Source organism: Numida meleagris, chromosome 4 (genome assembly GCF_002078875.1).
Source record: "Numida meleagris isolate 19003 breed g44 Domestic line chromosome 4, NumMel1.0, whole genome shotgun sequence".
In the NCBI taxonomy this organism is placed as follows: Eukaryota; Metazoa; Chordata; class Aves; order Galliformes; family Numididae; genus Numida; species Numida meleagris.
This window is the reverse complement of record NC_034412.1, coordinates 87,136,512-87,163,310: the sequence shown is the minus strand read 5'-3', so window position 1 is coordinate 87,163,310 and position 26,799 is coordinate 87,136,512. Positions and strand designations below refer to the sequence as shown.

At 36.9% G+C, this 26,799-nt stretch overlaps 1 protein-coding gene across 1 annotated transcript in view; it reads right to left on the bottom strand.

The window, feature by feature from the left end:
- The window catches only part of SORCS2 (sortilin related VPS10 domain containing receptor 2), a 550,592-nt gene that overhangs the window by 30,990 nt on the left and 492,803 nt on the right, over positions 1-26,799 (bottom strand). The window contains exons 13-20 of the mRNA XM_021395917.1: positions 25,778-25,869; positions 24,138-24,245; positions 12,618-12,738; positions 11,050-11,183; positions 10,322-10,450; positions 8,619-8,790; positions 4,991-5,177; positions 955-1,088 (exon numbers count right to left, since the gene is read on the bottom strand). Coding sequence (XP_021251592.1) covers positions 955-1,088; positions 4,991-5,177; positions 8,619-8,790; positions 10,322-10,450; positions 11,050-11,183; positions 12,618-12,738; positions 24,138-24,245; positions 25,778-25,869 — 1,077 coding nt within the window. The remainder of the gene's footprint in view (positions 1-954; positions 1,089-4,990; positions 5,178-8,618; positions 8,791-10,321; positions 10,451-11,049; positions 11,184-12,617; positions 12,739-24,137; positions 24,246-25,777; positions 25,870-26,799) is intronic.

Here is a 26,799-nt window from a genome sequence, read left to right as displayed (position 1 = left end):
GCAGTGCGCATGGCCCCGAGCTGCTGCAGCTCAGAGAGTGTTTGGACACCACTCTGACATAGAGTTTGGGGCTTGGGTGGTGCTGTGTAGAGCCAGGAGCTGGACTTGATGATCCTTGTGGGTCCTTTCTAATTCAGGATATTCTACGATTCTGTGATCTTTACAGGATCATATTCAGCAAGTCATCTGCCTGGAAAAATGTGGGGTACAGTCAAGGTCAGGTGGATTACTCTTGTCATGACCCATGGAAGTGCACCAGTTTATCATAACTTTCAAGGCGAATTTGAGATACTCTACTCCCTGACCACATCTGTATGTATTAGAAATCTCTCTCCCCATCCTATGACAAGATTACATCAGTTTGTAGTGCCTGTTCTGGCAATGGCAAAGTCAATAACAATGAACAGACACAGATAAGGATTACAGTAGACAGCACATTTACAAGATGAAAGTTCATTGTGCTTATCTGAAGCATTCCTGTGTCATACTTCGTCTCCTTCATAAAGGAAATATTTTACATATCTGTTACTGAAGAATTGCCTTAAAAAAAATTAACCCAGTTAGACAAGAAATATTCCCAGTTGAAATACATGCATGTTTATTGCTGTTTTTACAAGGGCACATAGTGATAGGACAAGAGGTTTAAGCTGAATGAAGGTAACTATAGATTAAATATAAGGAAAAAAATCTATACTATGAGGATGGTGAGGCACTGGTACAGCCCAGAGAAGCTGTGGATGTCCCATCTCTAAGAATGCTCAAGACCAGGTTGGATGGTGCTCTGGACAACATGGCCTAAAGGAAGGTATCTCTGCCTGTGGCAGGGGGTTGGAACGAAATGATTTTTGCCTTCCAACCCAAAACTTTCTATGATTCTATGATAAAATAAAAGGTGTTATGTGATTTCTATTGGAAAGAGACAGAAAATAATGTCAGTTGCAACCATTCAAGTACCTGAAGATTGTTTCCTATCCACCAGTAGAAGACTGTCAAATTAGGGTTCTTGGGCAATATGATGGCTGTCAGATTCACCTCCTGGTTTCTGCCAATGACTGGAACCACTTCTAAATTTAAAGCCTGCAGAGGAGCTGAACAAAGTTCACAAAACGTCACTGAAACCTTACTTAAATCACTGAATCCATCAATATAGTAACAACTTTTTTTGCCAAAAGCCTCTCACCTGTACAATATAAGGTCTTGAACTTACTTTTCTCTCTCTCCTGCCTTTACATCTGTGTTGAAAGCTATGGACATAATTGGAAGGACTTCAACCAAAAATAAACATAGTAAAAAAAAATATATCCATCAACAACAAAACCCAAAAAGCAAAACAGGTCAGCAATGTGACAAATAATCAAAATGAACCTTTATGTTGTCCACTTTTTTTGTGCATGTTCAATTTTAGACAGCATAAGCAAGTATTACAGATCCAAAATGGAAATGGCAATCTGTTTTAAGTAAAAACGATCGAATGAATAGAAATCTAAAAAATCTCAAGCTGCTAAGTGAAAAGCAGAAAACTGGATAATGTTGCTGAGTGTTCGTTTTCATTGTAAAATATCAGCTGTTGGGCTCACTCCACATAAGCTAATTAATGCATGCTTTAAAATAAATATGTACACCAGAGAAGCATTTATTTGCAAATCAAGAGAGATAACCCCTGGAAATGTGCTTTTTGATTAAGTTTGTTTCTTTCAGAACTTTTCCTACAAATGCTGTAAACACTATAATTTATATAAAAGATACAAAAGAAGCATATCATTAAAATGATTTCATCTGATTTTATCTTAGTGGCATATTTTGTTCCAAAGTACAACAGCATTAATTGAAAATCATTTTTGTTTCAGAGGTCTCTGAGTGTATCTTTTTCAGAATGTCTGAAGGTACAAGCTTTTTAATATTATAATGTGATAACTAGAATTTCTTAACTTCAGCTGCGCTATCTATTCAGGGTACCAATGTGCTATGTCGTCCTAAATACATTCATTAAACAGAGTGAATACTAACCCATAATTTTTTCTCTACTCGATGTATTTTTTAATTCATAAAAATGTCTTTCATTTCAGTTCAGACTTAAATGTAATTAACACTATTTCAAGGCCTTTCTCTTATTCTCCTTTATTGACTGAATTCACTTCCATTCACTTCCAATGCACTTTGATTAAACTGACAGAACTTCTCTGAGAGTAAATTGTCCAAACTGATCATACCCTCCTTTTCTTCCTCACTTCAGTCAGACTTTGTGCTGCTTCAACCAAACATAAGGCTCTACTTTCATTCTGCATTTTTGCTGACGAGTCTTTAACCATCTACACGAATTCAAAAACATGCTGTTTTTAAAGAAAAGGTTTCTTCAACAGCTTCTTTATTGAAGCTGAATTGAAATACTCTTCCTGTTGCTGGTGTCTTGAGAAAAATTAAAATAGTAGGAATTCCATTAAATCTTCTCCTCTTAGAAATACATTTTCTTACTGATTATGCAAAATAAAGAAGCCTGGAAGGAATCTGCACCACTGTTTTGATTCTGCCATATATTTCCATTCTCACATAGGAAACTGATAATTTTGAGATATGGCTTTCATCCTGAAGAAGGTTACTGCATTTTCAAAATTTTCATAGGGGAAGTTGTTTGGCTCTTGAATCAAGAGTTTACCATTCCTGTATGGGAAAGTGCTAATAGTAATTATGGATAGTCTTTCTCCTCTTCTCAATCACACAATTCCATAATATACTTGAACAACCTTATAGCATCTTGAATGTACATAACGAGGAATGAAGTTGACTTATATTTCTGCTTAACAAGGCTACAATTTCAGTACAGTTTTCCAAGCTTCCTATTTCTCTATATCAATTTCTACACCCCCTCAAAAAAAAATAATATATGTATATATTCAACACTGTAGTGATTACGGTTTTGCTGCATGAAAAAGAAAATGTATGTCTATTTCGTCTTGAGTTCTTTTTATACTGGGTTATCTATTCTACCTATCAGACTTACTTTAATTTCTTTTACAGTTTATAAATAAATTGCTTGTAATCTGGATCAGCAAGTACAAATCACAGGCCAAAATGTATATAATTGTTCTGTATTACCAGCTTCTCATACCAACAGAACTTCAAGGGAGTTAAAAATATTTCCTTTACTATTTGTCATTCATAAAATTTATCTGAGAACACATCAGATGAGAATACAGTGAAAACAGGACACTGGACATTTCTGTTTGCATGACACACCACAATGAAAAATGGCCCTGAGTAGCTATTAGTGTTTCTCTAGAAGGCAGCTCTATCAGTTAATTAGTGCCAGCTAATTTCCTCAAATCCTATAATTTACTTTGAACAGTTTAAATTCCATATGAACTGTTTATTCAAGCATGCTGAGTAACACATGTCCATGTGTCTTTCAGATCACTTACAGAACTAATGGAGAAGCTCACAATGAGCTCTGAAATCATCCAAGTCTGGCAGCAGTATTTGGTTGACTCTACTTCAGCACCAAAGTCCTTTTAAATACCCAACCACTGTATTCTTGAAAAATAGAAGTTATAAACCCACTGCATAAAACACAATTTAACATCTTTTAATTTAACTGTTTATCCAGATGTACATCAAATCAGAAGCATATCTTGAGAAAGCAGTTGTTCAGCTTTCCATCAGGGCTTGTTACTGTTTGTTATTCTCTAGAAAATAGGAAGGCTTCCTCCCTGGATAGAGGATGTAGAGGATAGAGGAGTGCTTAATTTATTTCTCAACACCCAGACACTACTAAAAAGTAAAGGTAAAACATTTAGTAATTTATCCGAGCTCTCTGGAGTTGTCAAATTATGTAAAAAAAAAAGCAAAAAACTAAAAACAATAAATAAACAGGTAATGAAACGGAGATGGAAAATTAGACTTTAATTGTTTCCTTTTGATTTTAATAGGAGATTAGCCATTAGCATTAATGGATTGGGCTCCACCTGTTAATCAAAGCAGAAACAGAAACTCTGGATTGAGGCTCTGAAGAGCAAAAAGAAGAAATAGCAGCAGCCACCAGACCGGCTGACATAAAACACGTGGATTTGTGCACAGCTCTGTATTTGGCTCTAGTGGTTTCTGTTGTTAGGATGGAAGACACCACTCACATCAGAGGAAAGAGACAACTGGAGAATACAAGATGAGTGTATCTTTTCCTTTACTTTTTCCTGGTTTAAAATTTTTGACACATCTGAAAACAGACAAAGTGATTGCTGTCTTGAATCTCGAAGGAAGAGGAAAAATTCGTTCCAGTTAAGAGTTTCCTTCTTTATTTCAATTAAGAGATGGTTGAGGTGCATTAAGTCTGCTACAGTGTGTGATATCCCTGTGCTTCACCATTCTTTTCTTTTGAATCTATTCAATGAGTTCTTTTAGGTCTTAATTAAGAAGACAGGGAGAGAGGTCTAAGTCAAGTTATACTGCCTGTCAATACAAAGTTAAATCCAAGTAATACTTTAAAACTTTGTAAGAATTAACTACCGAAAACTAGAGTTAAGGACTTTAATAAGTAACCTGACTTCTAGAACTGTTGAGGTTTTGATCCTTCCGTCAACTCATAATTTTTGAAAGTCATACAAGAGCTCATACTTTTATCAATATGTCTATTCACTTGCTCCATACAGCACAAAAAAACATAGCTTGAAGTTCTAAATTTTAGCTGCTAAGTCTGCCAACAAGGTCTTGAGTCAGGAAGAGGGGTAAAATCTGAGAACTGAACTGAGGAATGCTTGCTATTTAAAAGATTAATATACCATCTTTCTCCCAAATCTAAACAAAACTAACTCTGACCTTCTTTTATAAATTAGGTTTACAAGTCTCTATACTAACAGCACACAGCAATGCAAAATTGCATGAGGTTATTGGAAAAAAAATGTATTTTTCCTAAATGTGACTAGTAATATTCTCAACTACTTCATTGCTATCAGAGTTTGTATGCAGCAGTAAAAATAAGAAAATCAAAGAGGTGACTTACAGTTGACTTGGACGAACACTACAGACTCATCATGTCCAGCAACGTTTTCAGCCTTCACCGAGACACGGTAAATCCCAGGATTCTCATAACGGTGACGGATGGGTTCCCCAGTCATTGTAAGGTTCACATATATCGCCTTAAAGCCATCACCAAGATCCACCTGGTACTTGGTATTCAATATATCACCCTAAAAGGAGAATATATCAACAACACTTCAAAGGGTCAGAACCTAAACAGACAGGACATGTTATTTTAAGCATTTCCTGAATCACAACAGCACTTCCAGCACCAGCCAAATGTTTTGACTCCATTGCAGTAGCTACGCTAAAACAGCAAAACTAATTGCAAAGATTTTAGAGTAATGAATGCTGGACACACTCACAGAGATAAATCTAACTTTCTTCAGGAAGACTTTACCTTAAAAAAAAAAAAACAAACAAACACCCCAGACCACTAGGCCAAGTTGTATGATACAGATATCTTCACTCTTATCTTAATACATCTGGACATTAATTAACATAATGGTGCAGAGCAGCCCCAAGTTCTGGAGCTATGGTCTGGTGATTCCAAACTACTACTTATCCAGTGGCCTGTGGTGACTGGCTGGCAGTGAACTTCTGGCTTGTGCAATTATAAAGTAGATTTAATAGGCTCACCAACTTCATAGCACCTTCTAACTACATTCTTCTTGTGTCAACTCTATGACACCCAGAATACAAGCTGGTACCTTCTACAGAGTAGTACTGCATTAGACAGAGTTACCAGCAGGTCTAGAACCAGCATGCTAGGCTGCAAAACGATATGCATGCTTAATGAAGCAGAGTACTGAGCTGAGTTTAGTAAAGAGATCAGCCAAACACTTCTGTCAAGCATCTCACATAATTTACAATTCATTGCACTTCTGCTAAGTGCTCCTTTAAACAACACTGTCTTCCTAAACTCAGGCCTAAAATACTGCAATGACTGATGCCGTTGTCAGAGGACAAATATAAGCCCATCATTCATGTTGTTACGGTGTGTCTGCTCAGGAGAGAAGTCAGGCCTGTGCTATGTGGACTGGCCATATGGATTGAGTGAAAAGAAGATTCATTTTAGTTGTAAGTAGCAACACCTTCTTAATACCACTGGCAGCACTGCCTTCATGACTTTCCCTTCTTCCTCTACCTTCAGCAATACGCTCCTGCGTACATCTCACAGCACACTGTCACTACTGCCACACAAGTTAAAATGGGCTGTAGGGCCAAGTTTGATAGAAAATCCTTCATACTTTGAAAAGACATTGTTGGCTTAAAAATCATCCTTTCCTCCAGGAAAGGAAAGTATACACTCAACAAATAACCTGAATGGCAATCAGATCTGACAAGGACTCATACCCTCTGAAGTACTCAAAAATCACCTCACTTTCCCATATGCCACGCTGAAATAGTTTTGCATCAAAATCCAATTCTAAAAGGCAGCATTAATGTAAAATCGAAGGAGGTAACAAAGCCTAGAACTTTCAAATGCTTGCATTACAAAGGGAAGAAAAACACACTCCTTTTCTCCATTTATTATTTTGCAGTTTGGTTGATTTTCTTCCATGTTTTATCAGATGAAAGAGCATTGCTTATCTTGTAAGAGAGTACTCAGAATAAGGAACCTGTAGGGTTATCAAACACCTAAACATCATATTTGAACACACATAAAGGACCTTGAAAGCTTCTTCATTTTGAATACTTTTTCCAGCTAACATCTTTATTTTGACAATAGATGGGTACCAGAAAAGAAAATATATTATTAAAGTTGAAAGCAAAAGAGATGCCTTCTTGCCAGCAATGTGCCTCTAAGTGGCATCTCTTTAGATGACATTAGCTTGCAAATAGATCTTGTTAGCTCTTTCTTATGCTAACAAGAATACGTGCATATTTTCTCCAGGTGAGACAGAAACCAGTGTTGAAAGCCAGTACACACAAGTTTCTCTTAATGTTTTATTCTAATACCTTTCTTAATGTAAAGGTGGGAGTGCTGTCTCCAAAACAGCATGGCACTTTTGCTTTCCTGATCAGGAAAGACAGAGAGCAGTGGACAGATAGCAAATGATTCACACAGAGAAAAGGAATTTAAAGGAACTGGTACTTTAACTTCCACACAAAATAAATGATTTTTGTACAATTATTTATTTACAAATCCAGCCAAAATAATTTGAAGAAAATTAATTTTCTTATTATTACTTCCAAGATCACTTGCAAATTGCACAAATGTGCCCCAAACCTGCTTTCCTTAGTCCCTGGTGTCTGGCATTCCTGCACTCAGTAGCACACCTTCACATAAAGCAGCCAATTAATATCAGCAGGGAAAGAAAGTAGTATTTTTGGTTTATCTTAGTGGGATGGCTTCCTAAACTCACTAATTGTTAAGAATTCTCATTAGACTTTATCATATATATTAAATCCTAATGGCCAGGACCTTCAAGTATAAATATTATTCTTAGCCATAGGGGGCAGCAAACTGTTACATTTCCTCTACATCTCCTTTTCAGTTCTGTTCACTGAGCAGACTACCAGAAAATGGGGATTCCCTTCAGGATTCCTGACTTTGGAAGAGTTTTGAATAATTGTATAAGGTTTGTCTATCGCCAACAGAGACTCACGAAGTCTTCAGAACTTTTTGTTTGAAAAAGAAGAAAAAAGAGTGAAAATGCCAATCAAAACTGTTAGATTCCAAATTACAATCAAACGCTCTAGTCTTACAGCAAACATTTCGAAACAAACTACAGAAAAGAGAAGGAAGCACGACTTGCTGCACTATCGTTAGTGCTCTGCAAGCCTTTGGAGCCAGAACCTGAGGTGGGTTAGGCAGAGCTGTGTTCTGCACATCACCTTCAAATTCCCTCACAGAAATAAATCCCAAATGCCCAACATCTGTCACACCGGTTTGCCAGCTTTCTTCAATTTTTTGCAAATAGTTGGGGTTAGTCAGGAAATACTTCTGTAACTGGAGCACAACAGTTAGAATCTAATACTAAAAAGCAAGCAGTAAGAAACATACCAGGGCAAATACCACATCTGAAAGTTACTCCTTGCCTTTAGTCAGGGCCTCAGGGTATTGTCTCCTCCAATATACAGGGGGAAAAAAAAAAAAAAAGAAGAAGAAGAAGAAGAAGAAGAAGGAAAAAAAAATCCTTTGGCAACATAACTAATACATTATAAATGTTCTTATGCTGTGGTATTTGCTGATTTCTGTAAAGCTTTTCCTGATTCCTTCCTGAAAGGCTGAATCTCAAAAGCACTTAAACCAGAATATCAAGGGGTCCCTGCATTTCTGTTCTTCTCTGATACAACGTGAAATTTCCAGTCCAAGGAGACTCTGCTAATTTAGTTGCTTTGACTTTACAATAAGCTGAAGCCTTTAAGGAATAATAACTAAAATGCTGCTGAGGAGACAAGTCCCCTTCTCTGGACAGAACTTCACGGTTCACTGAGTTTACAAGATTGTCTGTTTCCCTTGGAAGCGTAAGTTTCAGTATTTAGAGAGTCAATCACCTTTTTCTCAAGCACAAATTAATCTCATTCAGCAGCAAAGCAGGTAGGAGAGAGATGAACCCTAAAAATAGCAAGGAAAGTTTAATAAAGCCAGTGTTTATTTCTACCTGCTCTTGTCTGACAATGAAGGTGATGTCCTCTCCAGGCTTAACAGCCAGGCTTTCTCCTCTGATGCTGATTTGAAGTCCCTTGGGAGCAATCAATGGACACAAATGCTGTGCTAAGTTCTGCTGCAGGTCTACACCACCTTCACACACATTAGAAACAACTTTCCTGTACCTGCAAAAACAGCAAGCAGTGAGTTGAAGGCAAGCAGTAGAACACTATCAGAGGCACCAAATCTGAGCATGACAGTAGCTAATGAATATTTATTGGGTTCATAAACAGACAAGGTTGTAGATGACCAAAATCAACTCATAATGCAAAAAAAAAAAGTTGTTCAAGGACATTGCTTCTACTGAGTGAAATCTGAAGAAAGTGGGGTTGGAGCATGATCAGGATTTCACTTGCATGCACTGGAAGAGTCTATCCTTTAAAATATCAGAAACATGCCTCATCAGCCCTCTGAGAGCTGGGTATTCTGCTGTTCTCTCTACCACTCCCCCTCCTAGCTTTCAATAGCCTTCAGTGCTCCAGGGGTCTTGGCTCAGGATTTTGCTGCCCACATTTATTGCCAAACTCAGGCCTCTATCCTATCCCACTCTACTAGTGCTTTACACATACTTGGTTCAAGTCCCAAAGATCAGAAATAAATTAAAGCAAGCAAATTCTGCATTAACCCAGAACCAATCACTTACATACTGTTCTCAAGTCTATGCATTTCTTAAAATACATATAACATTTAATTCACATTATTACTATAATAAATAACATTAAAAAAGCTTTAACTTGATGACCTTAGAGCTCTTTTCCAACCTAAATAATTCGATGAATCTAGGAGTGTAAGAAGAGCTAATTACAAAACACTTGCAAGTACAGTAATTATTTACAGATCAGTTTCAATCAGGTACACTATTTTTAAACATCCTTTAAAACTTGAGTCAGATTTCACTCTTATGAATTCAAACTCTGTATATCACAGCTGTCAGCCACAACCCAAAAGGCATCATTTTCCTCAGTAAGGCAAATACACACAAAGACTGTGATTCTATTGCCAGATTTGACATTTCATCATTTGGTTTGCATCTCCACAACCAACAGAGATGATGTTATGATAAGCCAGAATAGATGCCAGCTGCAAGTTATTCTCAGCACAGACGTCAGACTACATTGTAGTGTGTATTCTATGCACTACTGTTTACAGTTACTAAAGCTTTACTTTGATTCTGAGTATCCCATATGGCCAGGAGAATAATCCATTCTCTGTAGAGCTCCTTGCACTGGTGGAAGTGAGAGACAGTGGAAAGTTCTGTGAGACATTACTTACTCCTCTGAGTAATTAATTGGATTTAAGCAGGGAGCTAAAAGAAAAGGCTTTGAATGGGCATTGCTATCAAAAGCATAGCAATGCTGATTAGCTGTTCCAGCAGTTAGAAAAAAATATTGGGAACAAGACAGCTCTCCCTCTTCTCAAATCGATTAGTTTATTGAACTGCTGTGAATGTGTAATGTATCATTTCTCTTACATTAGTCTGTAGGAAGCTTCTGCATGAGCTGTAAGTCTGAGCCAGAACTATTTGCATTACCCATTTTTCTTTATACAGTTTGCCCTATTTACAATTCCTTAAGACCACTTTTGTAGTCCTTGGTCAGAACATTCTCATCCACTATGGAAGCCTCTGCAAGCCAGTCCAACTCAAAACCAACTTACCCACTGCTGCTGGTGTATGCCTGCCCCAGCACGCAGTCTTCAGGAGGTGCTTCTGGGTTAAACCAAAAGTCAGCAAAGCACTTGCTAGACTGCGACTTCAGAGGTGCAGAGCGCTCAAACCCATAATCACTGGAAAACATGAACGCCAAGTGTGTTACTATCCCCACTTTATTCATCAACACAATTTGGGTGGATGAGACTACTTCTTTAAGAGTAAAGGAGATATTTTAAAATATCTGCTACAAGCTGAACACACAGCTTGCTGAAGCCACTTCTGTTCTGAGTGTAGTTTCAATGGGAGTTGAATACACCTGGGGGCAAAAATGGTTGTAATTACTTTGTCAGTTCTGCAAAACTGACCGTCTTGTCAGCTTAGATTTTTAAAAGGTATCCTTTGCCATTCAGACCAACACATTTCTTCTGTATTTTTCTTAGTTTGCAAAAAGAATGGGTTTGATTGCCCCATAAATCAATCCAATGGTCATTTTTCAAGTCTTGATCAACAGAGAAAAACACTGAGATTTCTTCAGTCAGGTGAGTCAAATACTTAAAACACAGCAATGCTTTTAGACAAAAAAAAAATAAGCAACTTGTTATTCAAAACTATCACATTACTTCTTGATTGTACACAGCTGTGCAGAAGTGGTGCAAAAGGAGAAAAATAACCTCCTCAAACTCTAAGTAACATGTCACTAATAATGAGTCTGAAGGTCCACAGACAGACTCACCATAAGAAATCAGAGTTCGCACATTCACAGACTTTGGATGTTAGAGCTGATGTGAAACTTCTCCCTTTAATGCACCATGATGAAATTTTCCTCTTCCGAAAGCTCCTCTGTTGACCCATGATGCAACGATCGCCCTAAACATCAAAGCACCAGATTTATTGCATACCATAACCTGCATCACAGAGCCACAATCTGAAATTGTCAAGAGAAAGTGTGGTCTTTTTGCCAAGACTGGACACTGGTATCAAGTCTCAACTCATCAATTTCTAGAGAAACTTACAGCAAGTTATCTATGATATGACTATAAAAATGTGATCAATTAACTTGAGACAGACTGAAGGAAAACAGACTCAGCAAATAAGAAAAAATACTTCAAGTTCAATTCAATTCGACTGTTATACAAAGCTCTCATGTCCGCTACTGCGATAAACATACACTGTATCAGGACACAAATCCAAAGATGTGCACAGAAATTCTAGTGCAATTTAACCCACGTTTCATGTGTGCAAAATCTAGGCACAAGCCTACAAATGTGTATTTAAAAATTCAGTCTTGATTCAGATGGCTGGAGTTCTATCTAAATGACCACACCACGTGCAGTCAGTCAATAGTAAGCACTAGGCACATGGTTACAGGTAGTATTAAGACACTCTGAAGCTAACACTGCACTGGTAATTCGGCAGCTGTAAGTACTCTGTCAGAGTCATTTTAGTAGCTTCCATTTTCTGAAAGACATTTAAATGTCAATGTACCCAAAAAATGTTACTCTTTAGGCTCAGATGTGCATAACATTCTTTCAGAATACACAGCAATTTCAAACAAGAAGCAATTTCAAATTATGTGTGAGAACTAGCAAGTGAGAGTTGGAGAGCTGGAATAACAGAGTTGTGTACAAAAAGGAAACCTGCAGAGAGCAAGAGAATAAATACACTGGATGAAACAAGCATAATAATTAGAATGACTATAAATAAATATGACATATCCCATTTAATGTAAAAATCCTCACACTGGTCTCTAATCATACATTACACAGAGAACGTAGCTTCCCAAAATTAGAATGGGCCAGAGAAGCGGGATTAACACAGCTTTAATACATTAACTACAGAAATGGTATTGCCCAAAACAACCGGACTCTATTACATGATCAGTCCACTGAGATCCTAAATTACATCTGGAAAGGGCTTTACTTATGGCAATTTATGTGAGTACAGTATGTGGTCAGGAAGTTGGCAGTACATACGACTGCATGTTGAAATTGCTTCAATCAATATTAGAGATTTTAGTTTATGGTACATGCATCATAATCCAGTAGGACCACCTATTATTATGGAAGACCACCACATACATTGCTGTCTTCCCCAGGACACAGTTTGCACAATTAAAGAGAACACAAAATTATCCCTCCAACTTTTAACGATCGTAAAATCAGCAAAATATCAACCAAAGGAGAATAGAGCTGGGGAGGTGACATTCAAATTCTGTTAGAAAACATTTTCCTAGCTCACAATAGTGAATGATTCTTTCAGATACAAAAAAAATTCTGTCATTTAACATAATTCAGTGAATACCTGTAGATTTGTGAGCTCCCAAGATTCATAGTCATCGTCAGTACACTCCCTGGGGAAGGATGGCCTGAAGTCCACCTTCACCAGTTCCCAGTCTGAGCGGTAACTGATGTGTCCAAAGACTCTGAACAAAAGGATCGAAAGTAAAATCTTATAGGAAAGAAATACTATGAATCTGAGATTCCAATTTTCTGTTCTGTCTTCTGCTTTCCATGGTTATGATTCGCTACTAAAAGGTCACTGGTGCTTTCTTATTTCATTTTCTGTGGAACACTAAAATGAAAAAGTATAGCTCATGGATTAGAGATTTTTTCCCCAGCAAATCATACAAGAATTTAAATGGAAATACACTGGCTTTTCTAATTTGGAATCCAACATTTTTGTCTATTATTTTGTTATACATATGAAATCCTCTCTGATTTTGATTCAAATTAGGGACCAGAACAGAGGAATACAGCTATGTCACTAATTCCTTATGATTACGGTGCAACTTCTTCATTTTTTATTTTTATTTGTTTCAACTTTCACAGATTTTAGATGGCAAAATTGCTATTGTTCAAACTCACAGCAGTATTATGAAACTGCATTCATTTCTAAGGAATACACTGAATGTACACGTTGTATTGGAGAAGAGTCTCCTCTTCATTTCAGATAGTCCAAACTATAACAAAAACCAGTCACAAACTGTAAATCTCTTTTTGGAAAAAAAGGAAAAGAAAAAAAGAGAGAGAGAGAGAGAAAAAAAGGAAATCTCATAGCTTTAAAAAACAGGTTTCACTTCCAAAGCAGCCAACATTTTCAAAGTCCGAATATTTATTTCCAAAACCAAATGGGCAAGTATGACATCCAGCAACAAATTAGAAAGGATAAAGACTCTATTTTGGCAAAAGTAAAATGTATTTGTGGTTTGTATCTGGCCTATGTGGCTTACTTGCCAAAGAATTTAAGGTTGATTCAGAAGCCAACAATTTCTGCGCAGATCATACCACACAGAGTTCATTTTCCAAGCTTTAGTAGCATTCTCCAAACTAATTCATTCCTTTTGTTTTGTTCCCAGTTTTGTCCAAATCCAGACACAGCAGGAATGGTACAGTTTCGCTAAAAAATATTCTGCTGCTTACACTCATTTCTCTTGTCCTGAATACCAAGTTCAAAGTGGAACTAGGGTAAAGTAAAAGCAAAAAATCAGTGAATTCTCTGCAACACAGAAGCAACATCATTTCACTAAGTCTCTTCCCTGTTAGATGGATGTAAAATTCTGAATTCCACTACAGAGGTTAAAAAATACTTGCAGAGAATACAGGGATTTCTCCCTTTCATTCCTGGTGCCTTCGCTTCTCAGCCCTAGCATAGAGATACAGATATAAACTAAAGATTAAACTTCACTATCAGAAGAGTTCTTATTTAGACAGAAACCTTGGCATTTAGTTTGCATGTTTTACTCTTTTTTTTAGTGAGGCTCTGTGATTAAAGGACTTGCACCAACTACTTTCTTTCCTTTTAAATCTCTCTGTGGTTCAGATGTAGAAACAATACACAAAAGTGAAGAACCATGGCTCAGCTCACTGGCTACACGTGCACACAGGTGTGTGGTCCCACTTCCCAGCAGGACAACTGTCTCGCATTGAGACCGGCAGGTTTGGTTCCTTTTTCTGGTTCAGCTGGATCCTGAGAGCTGCTGTCACCATATGTTTTTATTCATTTGTACTTATATATACAATAAAGTGACTACTTAGGTGGTCTTATGCTTTTTTACAGTGCCTGCTTCAATATGCCTGGCTTTGCTGACAGAAATGAAGTGTCTTTTGCGTGCTAAATATCTGACTCTTTTTTTTTACTTTACTCTTTTTTTTCTCCATACAATTGTTTACAGTGAGGCAGACTTCACCTTGTGGTTCTGCTGCTACCTACCTCACTGAGTGCTTCTTCAAGCACTAGAGAACTTTACAAATTGGCTATTTTTCTCTTATTAACTCAGTGAAATACATTCAAGTGCAAAGATCCAAGTTCTCTCAAGGCCTCACTCCTGACTCAAGAGAAGTATTTTCTACAGCAGAAATCACATTTTCTTCATTCATGTGCTACGTCAAGCAGACGAGTCAAGGGAGAAGGAAGGAAGGAGATGGCTGGTTGAGTTCAGTGCAGAAGAGAATCACAAAATTCTCTTGAAAGCATAAAAATAAATCTCTGAATGATTAATAATCATCTTTAAGAGCTCACAGAGCTTGAGGTTGATTCTAGATAACTATAAAAAGGAGAATATTTTGCCTACATATATATAGAAAAAAGCAACACACATACCTCTCCTTCAACTTTCCCAAATAAGCAAGAAGAAAAAATGAATAAACAAAAAAAAAACCTCTTTCTACAGACTGAAGCACTGTAATCAAAGAGACATGAAGGAGAGGCGTAAAAGAAGGACAAGAACGCAACTTAAAAGATACAGCTACAGAATTCTCCAGAGAGAATGGAACGAGATACTGAAGTTCCATTCTCTCTCACAGGATTGAGTTATTGGTGAAACACAGGCATTAGAGAGAGATAAAATTTGGAGATATTGACCAGTCCTACATCCTCTAATTTTATAAAATTCATGGAAATTATTAAAGAAATTATGAAAGTCCCACAAGAAGGACACAGATGTTATATGCAAGCTGTAGTTTGGTTTCATAAAAAAATCATTTGCACTATAGCTCTTATGATTCTACATACGAATAAACATGTTTTAAGAAAACACAGTAACTGCACCACTGATTCAACCATTCTCTGGGTTAAGCAAAATTCCTGAGATTCAAGGTGTCCCATCAGCATAACCACAAATCCTATAAAAATGCAACCATGCAGCTTTGCAAATCCTGGGACACACTTCCAAAGGAATTCAGCAACTTGCATGCACTCAGCTTTGTAAATTGACTGAAAACATGGCCTCATAATTACTAATACTATTGCTGCTATAACACCTGATGCCTTACTGAGGTCAAGGTATTGCAGACACATCAGAAGAACCCATTCAAATGTAATGTCAAATGTCACTTAGGATTAAAAAAAAATCCTTTCCAAAGTAAAAAGAAACGGCAGTTTTTACGTAGAATTCAATGGATTAGAGAGAAATATGAGCTATGTTAAAGCAATACATAACAGCAATCATACTGCTCAGGTGCAAAACATGCATGTCCAATAAAATCACATGTGGAAAAAACTGGTACAGTGTAGCAATGATCAGAAGATAAATATCAAGATGACAGTAGTTCAAAAGCTATTAAAACATTCTTCTGCATTAATTTTATTTCATTAGAAGGCCATCAAATCAATTCTGCTGAAACTATGAAAGATGATGCTGATACATAATTTTTGAAAGAAATTCCAATTACCTTAGAAATTCATTTCCTTTTTTTTGCATCGATTTGGGATCCATAATTTTAACGTCCGTGTTCCAGTTGCCATAACAACTTTTTACATTTGTTCCTACTTCATTTATGAGCACATCATTTTAAAATTTGATTGCATCACTTGATAGCTGAGACAGTTTTTAATGCCGTTTTTAAGCTAACTCATTTAAACTATTTGCTGGAGGATTGCCGGTTATTTCTGTTCCTGATAAAGCTCATAATCAGGGAGAGCTACTTTAATGGAAATTATATGCAATGATAATCTCTTCCAGTAAATTCATGTTTCTATTCAACAGAAAAGGGCATCTCTTCAATAGATGTTTTCAGTTTACATGAACAGTATTAGCTGCACAGCCTGCTGTCTTTGTCACTAGCAAGATACCTGACCAAAACTATGATTGTCTTTGTGCTGGAGTCTCCCAAAGACTTGTCAGGTAAACATCCAGCTTTTGTGGCTTCATTCAGGAGAAATGAGCCTGAATTTCACAGCACGTCACATCTCGGATGTCACAGGCAGCTTGTTATATCCATCATATTTGCTTTTACTTTTCTGCCGCACTCCTCAGGATTTTGTTCGTAGGCTTTTACATTCTTTGCCAGACCAGATGGAGTTTATCATGAATCTAATGTCATATAAATTAAGACATGCCCTGGGTGACTTTTTGTCACATTACATTGATTTACCAGTGTAGCCCTGCTCTGCTACTCTGGACAAAGAAGATGGCTTTGAAGAGCCTGATGTTCATAGCCACCAGTTAACTCGGAGCAGTGTACCTGAACCTGCAACAGTTTTACTTTACTGCTGAACATCTAACAATCAGAGACCTCAGTGTGGAGGAAGCACTCCTGCTGTACCTGTAACACGAAGGCCATAAAGACACCACATGTGGAATTTATCCAGATGTTTAATGTAGCAAGTTAAATTGTCCAAGTTTTGCGGTCATATTGAAGACTAGTGATGACAACTGTGTGATGCATAGATACTTCTGTTTGAAATTAGATGCCTCTTTTATTCTAGACGTGCTGCTTTAATCTCCCGAGTGCTGTGCTGGCTTTTGCTCTCCTCTATAAGACTTTGTCATCAACTGTGATGTTTGAAACAGCAGAATTTGCCTGTGCAGTTCTGTATTGCCCTGTTGACACCCTCTGCTAGCATCACATTCCAGCTGGACATGGAACACTACCTGTCATGCTTTGGAAAAGCTTTCAAATGTATAAAACCATCAAGAGAAAAAAAGACAGGATTTTGATCAGGGTCAGCTGAGTGCCTGTATCACCTGTACTTCAGGTCATCCCAATGGCGCTGTCTTAGATAACAGATCTTAATCCATTCTTCCAAGCAGAAGTAAAGATGTCAAAGTATTTGCAAAAAGGCAGGTATCTGATACTTTCTGTAGATCTAAACCTCAAAATCAAACACTGAGTATGTGACCGACCTGGCAAAGGAAACAAGACTCTCAGAGCTGCTACCTAACTACTTTAGTAACTCCCACTCTGTCTCCTGGAAAGTATTAATTTAAATGGAAGTAGCCACAGAGTTATGCTAAAAAGTGGTATTTCGATTTTATTCCCCATGATCAGGCTTCCTTTCCAGTAGTAAATCATATTAGAACAAACAACTGCTGTCAGAGACTACTACACTGTTAAAGTGTGTTTTTTAATTGTCACATCTCCCTGATCATTTTTCTAACACAACTGCAATTTCAGATTGAACGCTTAATCCACCTTATGGTTCACTAGATATTAGAGGCCATTTACACGACAACAGCAGCAACTTTCTCCTCTGTCCCTTACATGAAAGGCATTTGTGAGAAATTCCTTGCCAGTTTATGGTGAGCTCAAAGAGCTGACAGTCCTTAGCTTCATTTAGATTTTTACTACAAATTGTGACAATGTAATTGAAACAAAAAATAAAGGTGACAAACTTCTTTTGTTGCTGTTTTGCCTACTGCAGTTCACATTATTACAGTGCCTCTCAATATAGAGCAAGACAAGTAACTTCCCCATGACAGGATTTCCAAACAATTGCTGAGGGAGTAAAGTGATTAGGGTGTGGCACTAGGAGGATGCACTTTCTCTCTAGTGTATGCACTGCCAACACTTACTATTCTTAAATCACAGAAATTGTAAGATTATTAATGAAAGACATTCATGGGGATATGGGCTGGAAGTGTAGGTTAGCCATCATTATGTCTACAATGCTTTTTAAGACCTACTGGTTTTAAAAAGAAAATGGCAAATGAATTTTTAAAGACTTGCTTTCATTCCACCAGTTGTCTTCACCTCCTTTACAGCTTTGTAAGATCAACAAAAACCATAGAAGTCAAGGGAATCATACTAATATAATGGATGAAAGTAATGTCACATTCAAGCTGCCGTCTGTTATACATCAAGATTATAATTCAGCATATTTTTCTAATTCCCCAAAACAACAGAGGTCACATTTTCAGCGACCTTCCTAAATTACGACTACAGAAATGATGAATGCTTCCATGTGCAACAAGAGATACCTGCCTGCACAATGCAACTGCATATAACTGCTTATAAACAGTGCTTGTGTATACAACATACCATGCTCAGACACTTAAAAGTGCTTTAAACTGCAAGCGTATGCATATACCAAATGTACTAAGGAGAAGTGGGTTTTTTGTGTGTATTTTTCCACCTAGTTTGGCTGCCAAAGTGAAAAATGACTGGAGGAAACAATTTAGTTGAAACTGAACCAAAATATGTTTTTTCATTGTTTCCTGCCCCCCTAAATAATAATTGCCAATCATTCTTTTATGCCAAAACCTCTTGGTTTCAGCTCCATTGGGGAAAAAGTAGGAAATGAATCCTTAGGTTCTAAGAAGTAATGAGGAGGAGCAGGATGAGCATGTTTCCATTTTATCCAGAAGCTTAGCGGCTCCGTGATGTTTGTGAACTATCTCCAATATTTTTTTCCATTTATTTGGTAAAACTGTGTCCAAGAACAATCTTTTAGCATGTAAGCTGTTTGGAAAAAATGTAGATTTAATACCTAGCCTGATGCCTTATGCAGAAGTAAACACAAGGTGGACAGTGAAAAAAATGGACTGATTCAAGAAGAAACACGTGAAATCATAAACAACAGCTTTGGATCAATTAGCTCTCTGGTAGCATCTTAAAGATCAAATTCAGCTGTGGAATTTTATAACATTTTATAATTACTTCTCTAGCTAAGATTTTTTTTTTCTACTCACATACTTGAAAACCAGATCTCTTTTATTTCAAATAGGAAATTCTTCATTCGGACTTCAACTGCATAGCTAGAATAAATAGCTAAATAGTGGTCCTTATTCTGAGAGCAAAATATCGCAAAATGGAGTTCAAGGCCCAACTAAATTCAAGTAAAATGTTAGAATGATTTTTTTTGGTGGCCAGTGTTTCTAATGCCTACCTCATTATTACCACTTATCAAAATTAGAAACAAAAATAGAACTGTCTTCCTGAAAGCAAAGTTGGATCAACACAGCTACAGTCACTCATTTAGCGATACGTTCCCAAACTGACCTAAAGACACTCTCTGAATGAAGGAGTCTCTGTGTCACAGGTTTTCTCTCCTTCTCTCCTCTTGAAAAAGACAGAGTGGTAAAAGATTGTTTCTGGATACAGATTCCTACTTTTTCCCTTCCTTCTATTTAAATGTATCCCCAGGTCTGTCCTCAAAGTGTACCAAATATGGGCTGTAGCAAGATATCAAAAGCATCATATTCCATTGCTTCTGAATTTTGTATGTCAACTTTATGGAAAGGGAATTAAAAAATAAACCTTCACTCAAAGGAGTTCTTTTGAGCAGACGGAGAAGACAGTGGCTGTTTCACAGTCTGGGCTCCAAGACCACAGGCTTGTAGTGACTCTACAATGCACTGACTTGCTCTGTTAATACCTGTGTGCACAAATGTGACCAAAACAAACCCAGCTGAGACTTGCCACTGAACTGTTATCTGCAAGCCTGAGTTAGGTGATATAGGTTAGACTGAAATCAAGGTCACCATTATCTCGCTGTCTTTCTTCCATCTATGGACATTGAGGTATGTTCTTCATAACACAGGGAGCCGAACAACTTCATAACCAAGCAATGATTCTTAAAACTTCATTCAAACAAGAAATCAGGTGGCTGCAACTAAAACCTAGAATTCACCTTGGGACCTTGGGAAATCAGCTACTCTCTTATCTAACAAGGCTTTTCTGTCCTTTAGCCACCTTTTTTAAGGGGTACACTATGAGAAAGTTAGCAGTAAAGAACTCATGATGCAAAGGAGCAACCTCCACTCAGAAAGATACTCAAAGACAAGAAGAAAAGGAGTGTGTAGCCACATATGGCACAACAGTAAGCTCCATAAACTACATGTAATGTTGACTGTTCATGTCAATGTCAACATACCTAGGCAGAATTGACAGCTGCAAAAATCCAGATGGTTCTGCCTAATATCTAACCCCTGTTATATAATATCTACCTTGTTTTGATGAAGTTTAACCTATTTTCTTTCTTCTATTATAATTTAGGAAATCAACAGGAATGCAACAATTGACTTTAAGAGCAAGAGGCACAAGAAGAAGCACTGAAGTTAAGAGATGTCAATACATTCTCAGCAGTGTCTTAAATTGTTACTCTACACAAGACCTCAAGAAAAAAATCCCTCCAAGAATTATACATAATATATATACACAATTGCCTGTAAGGAAGGTTTTGATTCTACCTGACACAAAGAAGTCAATTTATGTAACCTCTTAATCAAAGGGACCAAGGTCTGTAGTACCACAGTTATTGTCCCTGCTGGATTTACTCTTCAGTCTCAGTATAAATACTCCCAGAAGCCAAACTGTGATTCGAAGTCATTTTAACACGTTTGAAAATTTCATTATATGAACTACTTCCTTTGAAGAAGAACATCAATATTTCAAACACATAAAATTATTCTTTTTTCCACTCTGCTGGGCCATTACTCAATCCAGTGTCATTAAGTAGTTTTTTTTGTTTTTTTTTTTACCAAATATAATATACTGTAAAGTGTAACATTGCATTCCAGTAAATTTCGTTCTTAAATAATTTAGAACAAAATAAAGCCTATTAGAACATGCACAATTCTGATGAATGTGATATACATCAATTAGCTGAGAAACTTTCTTATCAAATCTTACTTTTCATTCAGCTATAAAAGGTGGATTTGAGCTCATCATTTAGAAAATAATTTTACACAAAATGACTTTCCTAAACTTATGAATGCTTTATTGCTTAAAACTCCTAAATATATTAAGGAGGTCAATTTAGAATATAATTTTTACCCAGAAATATTTCCCTAAAATTTTTGGATAGTTTACTGTTTTCAACTCCTAAAACTCTTAAGCATATCTACTGCAGAGTACAATGGAATAAAATATGTATTCCTTGGCATTTGAGTGCACATATTTTGAATACTGCAGGGGATTTGGATGAATGATTTTGATTAACGTCGACTGGCAGGTGACAATTCAGTTTTCTGAAAACTTTTGACAAGTTAGCATTTGCTTTTCCTCTGTTTTGGAGGATATACAAAACTTTCTGAAATGAAGATTTGAAGCAGCCATGTTCACATTCCCCTGCTCCTTCCTTCAGTAAAGCTTTCCAGACAACTTAATTTTGGATAAGTTAGGACAGATGAGAATTCAAATGAAAGTCCTCTTAAAGTCAGGTAATGCCCCAGCCACCATGCTGGAGAATGACAAGTCTCTCTTACACACACCATTACTGTGTTCCTTAATATCTTTCCCAGACAATCTTTCTATTTTTATTATTCTTTTTAATTCAAATAAAAAATATAGAAGGAAATCCCCAACCCGATTTCAGTGGAACTGGGATATTACCCTGCAGAAAGAGCTTGTTCCAATATAAGTAAAATATTTTATTTCTTTGTGAGTTTATTCTAGAGATTTTAAATGAAAAAGTCTCTTCCAATATTGCTGTACAGTCTTCTAGTTGTTATCTTCTCACTTCAGAATTATGTTATCTCTGCTAATTTATGCAGATTTAACCCTGGACACTTTATTCAAAGTCAAACTCCCCACCAAAAGAAGAAAATGAAAATCCTAAAAAATGTCAGGTTAGGTTCTTAGTAATGGATCTGGGGACTCTTCAGGGTGAAAGACACTGCATTAATTTATTTCCATTACCATACAAAAGTGCATCTTACCATCACCTGCCAGAAGTAAAAACACTTATCTAACAAAATGGAAAAGACGGTATCAGTTCTAATGGAAAAGATGGCAGAGTTGATTTTTTTCCCCAGGGAGTATGTATCAGAGGATAGCATTTCTCAAGAGCAGAAAATTGTGGTAGATAAAGTCATGCCCAGCGCCTAAATCCAACTGTGAAGTTTTAGGAGAAAATGATCTAAGCCAGAGAGAACAACAAAAGGTCTTGATTTAAAGTCAGGTAGAACACCACTGGGCAGACAAGGTCACCCTGAAGGTAAAACTCTAGCAAAAGTAGTAGGAAAGGCAAGGAAGATGATATAACAGCAGTGGGGAAACACGTACTGCAGGTTTATTTTTCTCATTATGTTTGGAGACAGGTAGGAAGACTGCAAGTCTTTTCAGTGCCTGTCTGATATTCTCTGTGTTCAGTAGAACTAGCTGCAAAGTAAGATCCTGTAAGAGTGACACTGAGATGCTGGAGTCAGACCACAGCTCTGTCTCAGAAACATGCAAGTCAGATGATGCTTATTAGTGATCCTCTATCAAATCTAGCTACAGTGGGATGTATTTAATACGGATGATATTGAAGAGACATTGTGTTTTTTTACACGAGGTCTTTGGCTATTCATTCTGATACTTAAATACATTTTTGCAAAATCACTGTTTTTCAACAAATAAAAACTAAAAACCAGAGCATAAAGTCATCACACTGCCAGTAACTGCAGTTTAGGATAAGGTTTTGATCCCTGCACTTCCACTGAAGGTAATGGAAAATCCTCCATTCAGACTCATATGTACCTCTGTGTGGTATAAATTATACCATAAGAACCTATGCTTGAGAGAAAAGGAAGATGCTGGAATAATACTGTTCTTTTCAGATCATACATGTAAAACAGAAGAGAAATGGAGCAGTAGAAAAAGGAAGAACGGGATGGCCAGTATACCAAATTAACCCCTGCGCAGTACAATGTTAGGAACACAGTACAATGCATTTAAGTATGTTGGGAAGCATTTCTGTTTTACTGCAGATCCTTTAAAAACTACATGCTGGGTTGATTTTTTTTTCCTGAGGAAAATACTACTGGTACACATTAAAGATAGCTGTATTTCTCATTCCTAGAAGAAAAAACTTGTCATGAACATAATGACCTCCAGTATAAAGCGTCACACAAACTGCTCAGACAGGAACAAACGTATCATCCTGCACATCCCTAAGTGCAGGAACACATTCTCTTCTTGCACTCCCCTTTACTACTGCAGTCAGCATGTACAGCACTGGATAGGTATTTTTTACTTCCAAACACTCCCCAAAAGTTAGCATTTATCCTGAGACAGAGCAAAACCTGCAGCTCTGATCCAGCTGTCCTTGGCCCTTTGGGAAAAAAAAAAAGACAACAGATAAATGCAGGTCTGAGCTGCAGAATTTGGTTATTTTTAACTCCATTCACAGTATCTTCCTCAGTCTCTGCACAGAATTAAAGCATGTATTGATAGCACAGTGTTTGGCCACATAAAGCATCACAGTAAGACAACTATGTAGTTGTTTACACTGTGAAGACAATTTGCATAAGAAGAAAGGATAGATATTTAATATTTTTGATATGTAGAAATCAGAAAAAAAAAAGCAGGATACTGTTACTCTCACTTAAGTTTCTCAGATTTACTGTGCAGTCCAATTATTCCACACACTGACCATAACTATGTGAAATTTCACACAAAGAGAACTCTTCATCTTTACAATCCGAAATATTGCATTAGGGTACAGTGCAAATCAAAGGCAGGCTGCATACTGGGGCTGTTTGGACATGATCAGTGTAAGAGCTTGTGTAAAGAAGAAAAAGTCAGTGACTCAAGTACTATCTCAAACATCCACAGTTAAAAATACACTCAAGTACATAAGCAGAGAGAGCCCTAAAATGCAGTGGAGGCAGGAACTTACGTCATGACCAGTGTCTCATCTCCGGGTTCACTAAGTAATCCATCTACAAAGACAGAAGTGCTTGTAAAATTATGTGTACTCCAAGACTGGCCTTCATCTATGCTGAACCTGTAAAAAGAAAATAGAGATGGTTTTCATTTGCAGGTATTATACAAATCAGAATTCATTCAAAAAATAAAAATAAAAAACACATAACCACTAACCGCCAGGATTTACAATCACCAAAGACAGTATGCATGGGTACTGCATCTCATTAATGTTCCAGGATCTCCCATCTTTACTAGATGGGATTTGCTACAACAATGGAAATTCTTGGGCAAATAAAAAACAATGTCTGTCAACAAACAATCATGCTACCTTGTAGGTTCAAGAGGCAGTTAATTTACACTTAATTCCCTCTAGAAGTCCCTGAGCTGGAGACCCGTTAAGCAGGAGTCAGTAAAACAGAAGTATGCAAAACAGCTCAACTGCTAAAACATGAGTGCTAACACTGCAGGCACCAAGACAATGGCCCCTTACAGTTGTGACTATCCACTTCAAAATTTTCAAAAGATATTTGGCAAAGTGTATTTCAAATACTCTGTGAACCCAAAAATTATGACTAGATTTCTTCTGTCTTGCACACTTTTCTTCCAGCTCTTTTTGATACTATGGTAATGATGTCAAGCTACAGTGAAGCTAATGAAGCATATAACCAAGATCCTATTAGTATAAGCAGTATTATGCAAAAAGGAGCCCTCTTATGATTGATCTTCTGGATCACTTGCACATTCTATTTCCTAACCTAGGGGGAGGTGCCCATGCCCTTGGCAAGGGGTTGGAACTAGATGATCTTTAAGGTCCCTTCCGACCCAAACTGTTCTGTGATTATATATCTTTTTTTTGTACTGCAAAGATGATAATTTTATATGCCATTACACAAAGTTACCGTATGTTGCTTCACTATTATGCAGCTTAAAAGGTGTCATTTTATAACGAAATTATTTGCAACCAAACTTTTCTGTCAAACAAGAGAAGGCCATTTTCTGTATTCCCATCATATGACAGGATCTACACAGAATGTGTAGTACAATTAATCAGTGCAGGAATTTGTCAGAAGAACTGGGCTTCTTGCATACAGTATTATACAACATTTATACAGAGAAATTCTTTTCCCATCGGGTGCAAAAGACTATGTCACATTACTCATGCCAGAGCAATTCAGGGCTGATCTCCAGTGTCCTCATTACTGTGGCTGGAGAGGACAGAGCTTTATCACAGAATGAAACAACTATTCTGACCTAAGGCATCATAGGTAGAATATCACTGCCACATGCTGCTGGTGCAAACCAGAAGCAGATAATGACCATATGAACATGGCTTGTACTGTAGAGTTCCAGAATAGTCTTTTAAGCAAAAATATCTACACCGATGCAAGAAAATCTTGTTATGATTAATTAATTATGTCATGTTATCAATACCACCAAGAAGTAATCTTTAAGAAAACATCTTTCTGAATTCTGTCAAATTAATTAATGTTAAATTAAGATGATTACACTTGCATCTCATACATGATTACACTGAAATGTTCATCTTAAAATCTGAACTTTGTCTCACGTATTGAATACACAATAGCTTGCTTTAATTGACTGTAGGATTACTTGAGTATTTTCAGTGGGATAGAGGTATCTTTGATGGCCACAATAACTCCACCATGGTCCAGGTACAAGATGTGATGCTCTTCTTCAAAGACCTACAAATCAGAAAAAAAATCCAACTAAGCAAATGCAGAAAGGAAATGGGTGAGAAAACCAGGGTAAAAAATCTTATACATTTCATAATGTCCACTCTGAAAACAGAAAAGGACATAAAAGTCAGTTTAACTCTTACAATTCTCTCATCTCCCAGTTGTAGAAGAAAAGAAAGTTAAGCAGGTGAATCAGAAAATGTTCAGGTTCAAATCACAGTCAGATTAAACTGCCTAAAGTGATTTTAGTCCCAGCTTATATTTCTCGCAGTATGCATTCTGCATCCTTTCCTATTATATATCACCAGGTGACCTATCACCTTACTTCAGTATTTGCCATATTCTGTATATCTTGCAGAATGAAATGCTTTGTAATCTAATTCCAAGAAAAATAGGAAAACTGTCACTATCTAGGACTGTCTTGCATGTTCTTCAGACTCCACTGAAGTTGAAATAATTGGTGCCAGTGTTTTCTGCATTTCCAATGTCAATGATTTATTTAAGTTCAAACTTTGTGATCTCACAAGGAGGCTGCTCTGATTTCTGAACCAAAAAAACATGTAATATTGATTTAATGGTATAAAGGATTCAAAATCTCCTAAATTCTTTTCATTCATTTTTTCTAGAGGTTATCAGTAGTACTAAAGTAAATTAATAAGAAATATCCTCTCTTTTCTGCATCTGTTATCTGTTTTAAGGCAGTGTTTATTCGTGTTATTAGCCAGTGAAAGTTCATTTACCATAAGTTCAAGTGCTAAAGTGAGAGTTTATACACACACATAACAGTTCATAGATGAACACAGAGCCTCCTACACATTTTAACAAAGCCAAAGGAAAAAAACATAAAGGTGAGCTCTGCTTTGCCTCATGAATGAGAAAATGCAGACAATACAAAATGTTTTTTTTTTAAAACGACAATGCTAAATATTACATTTA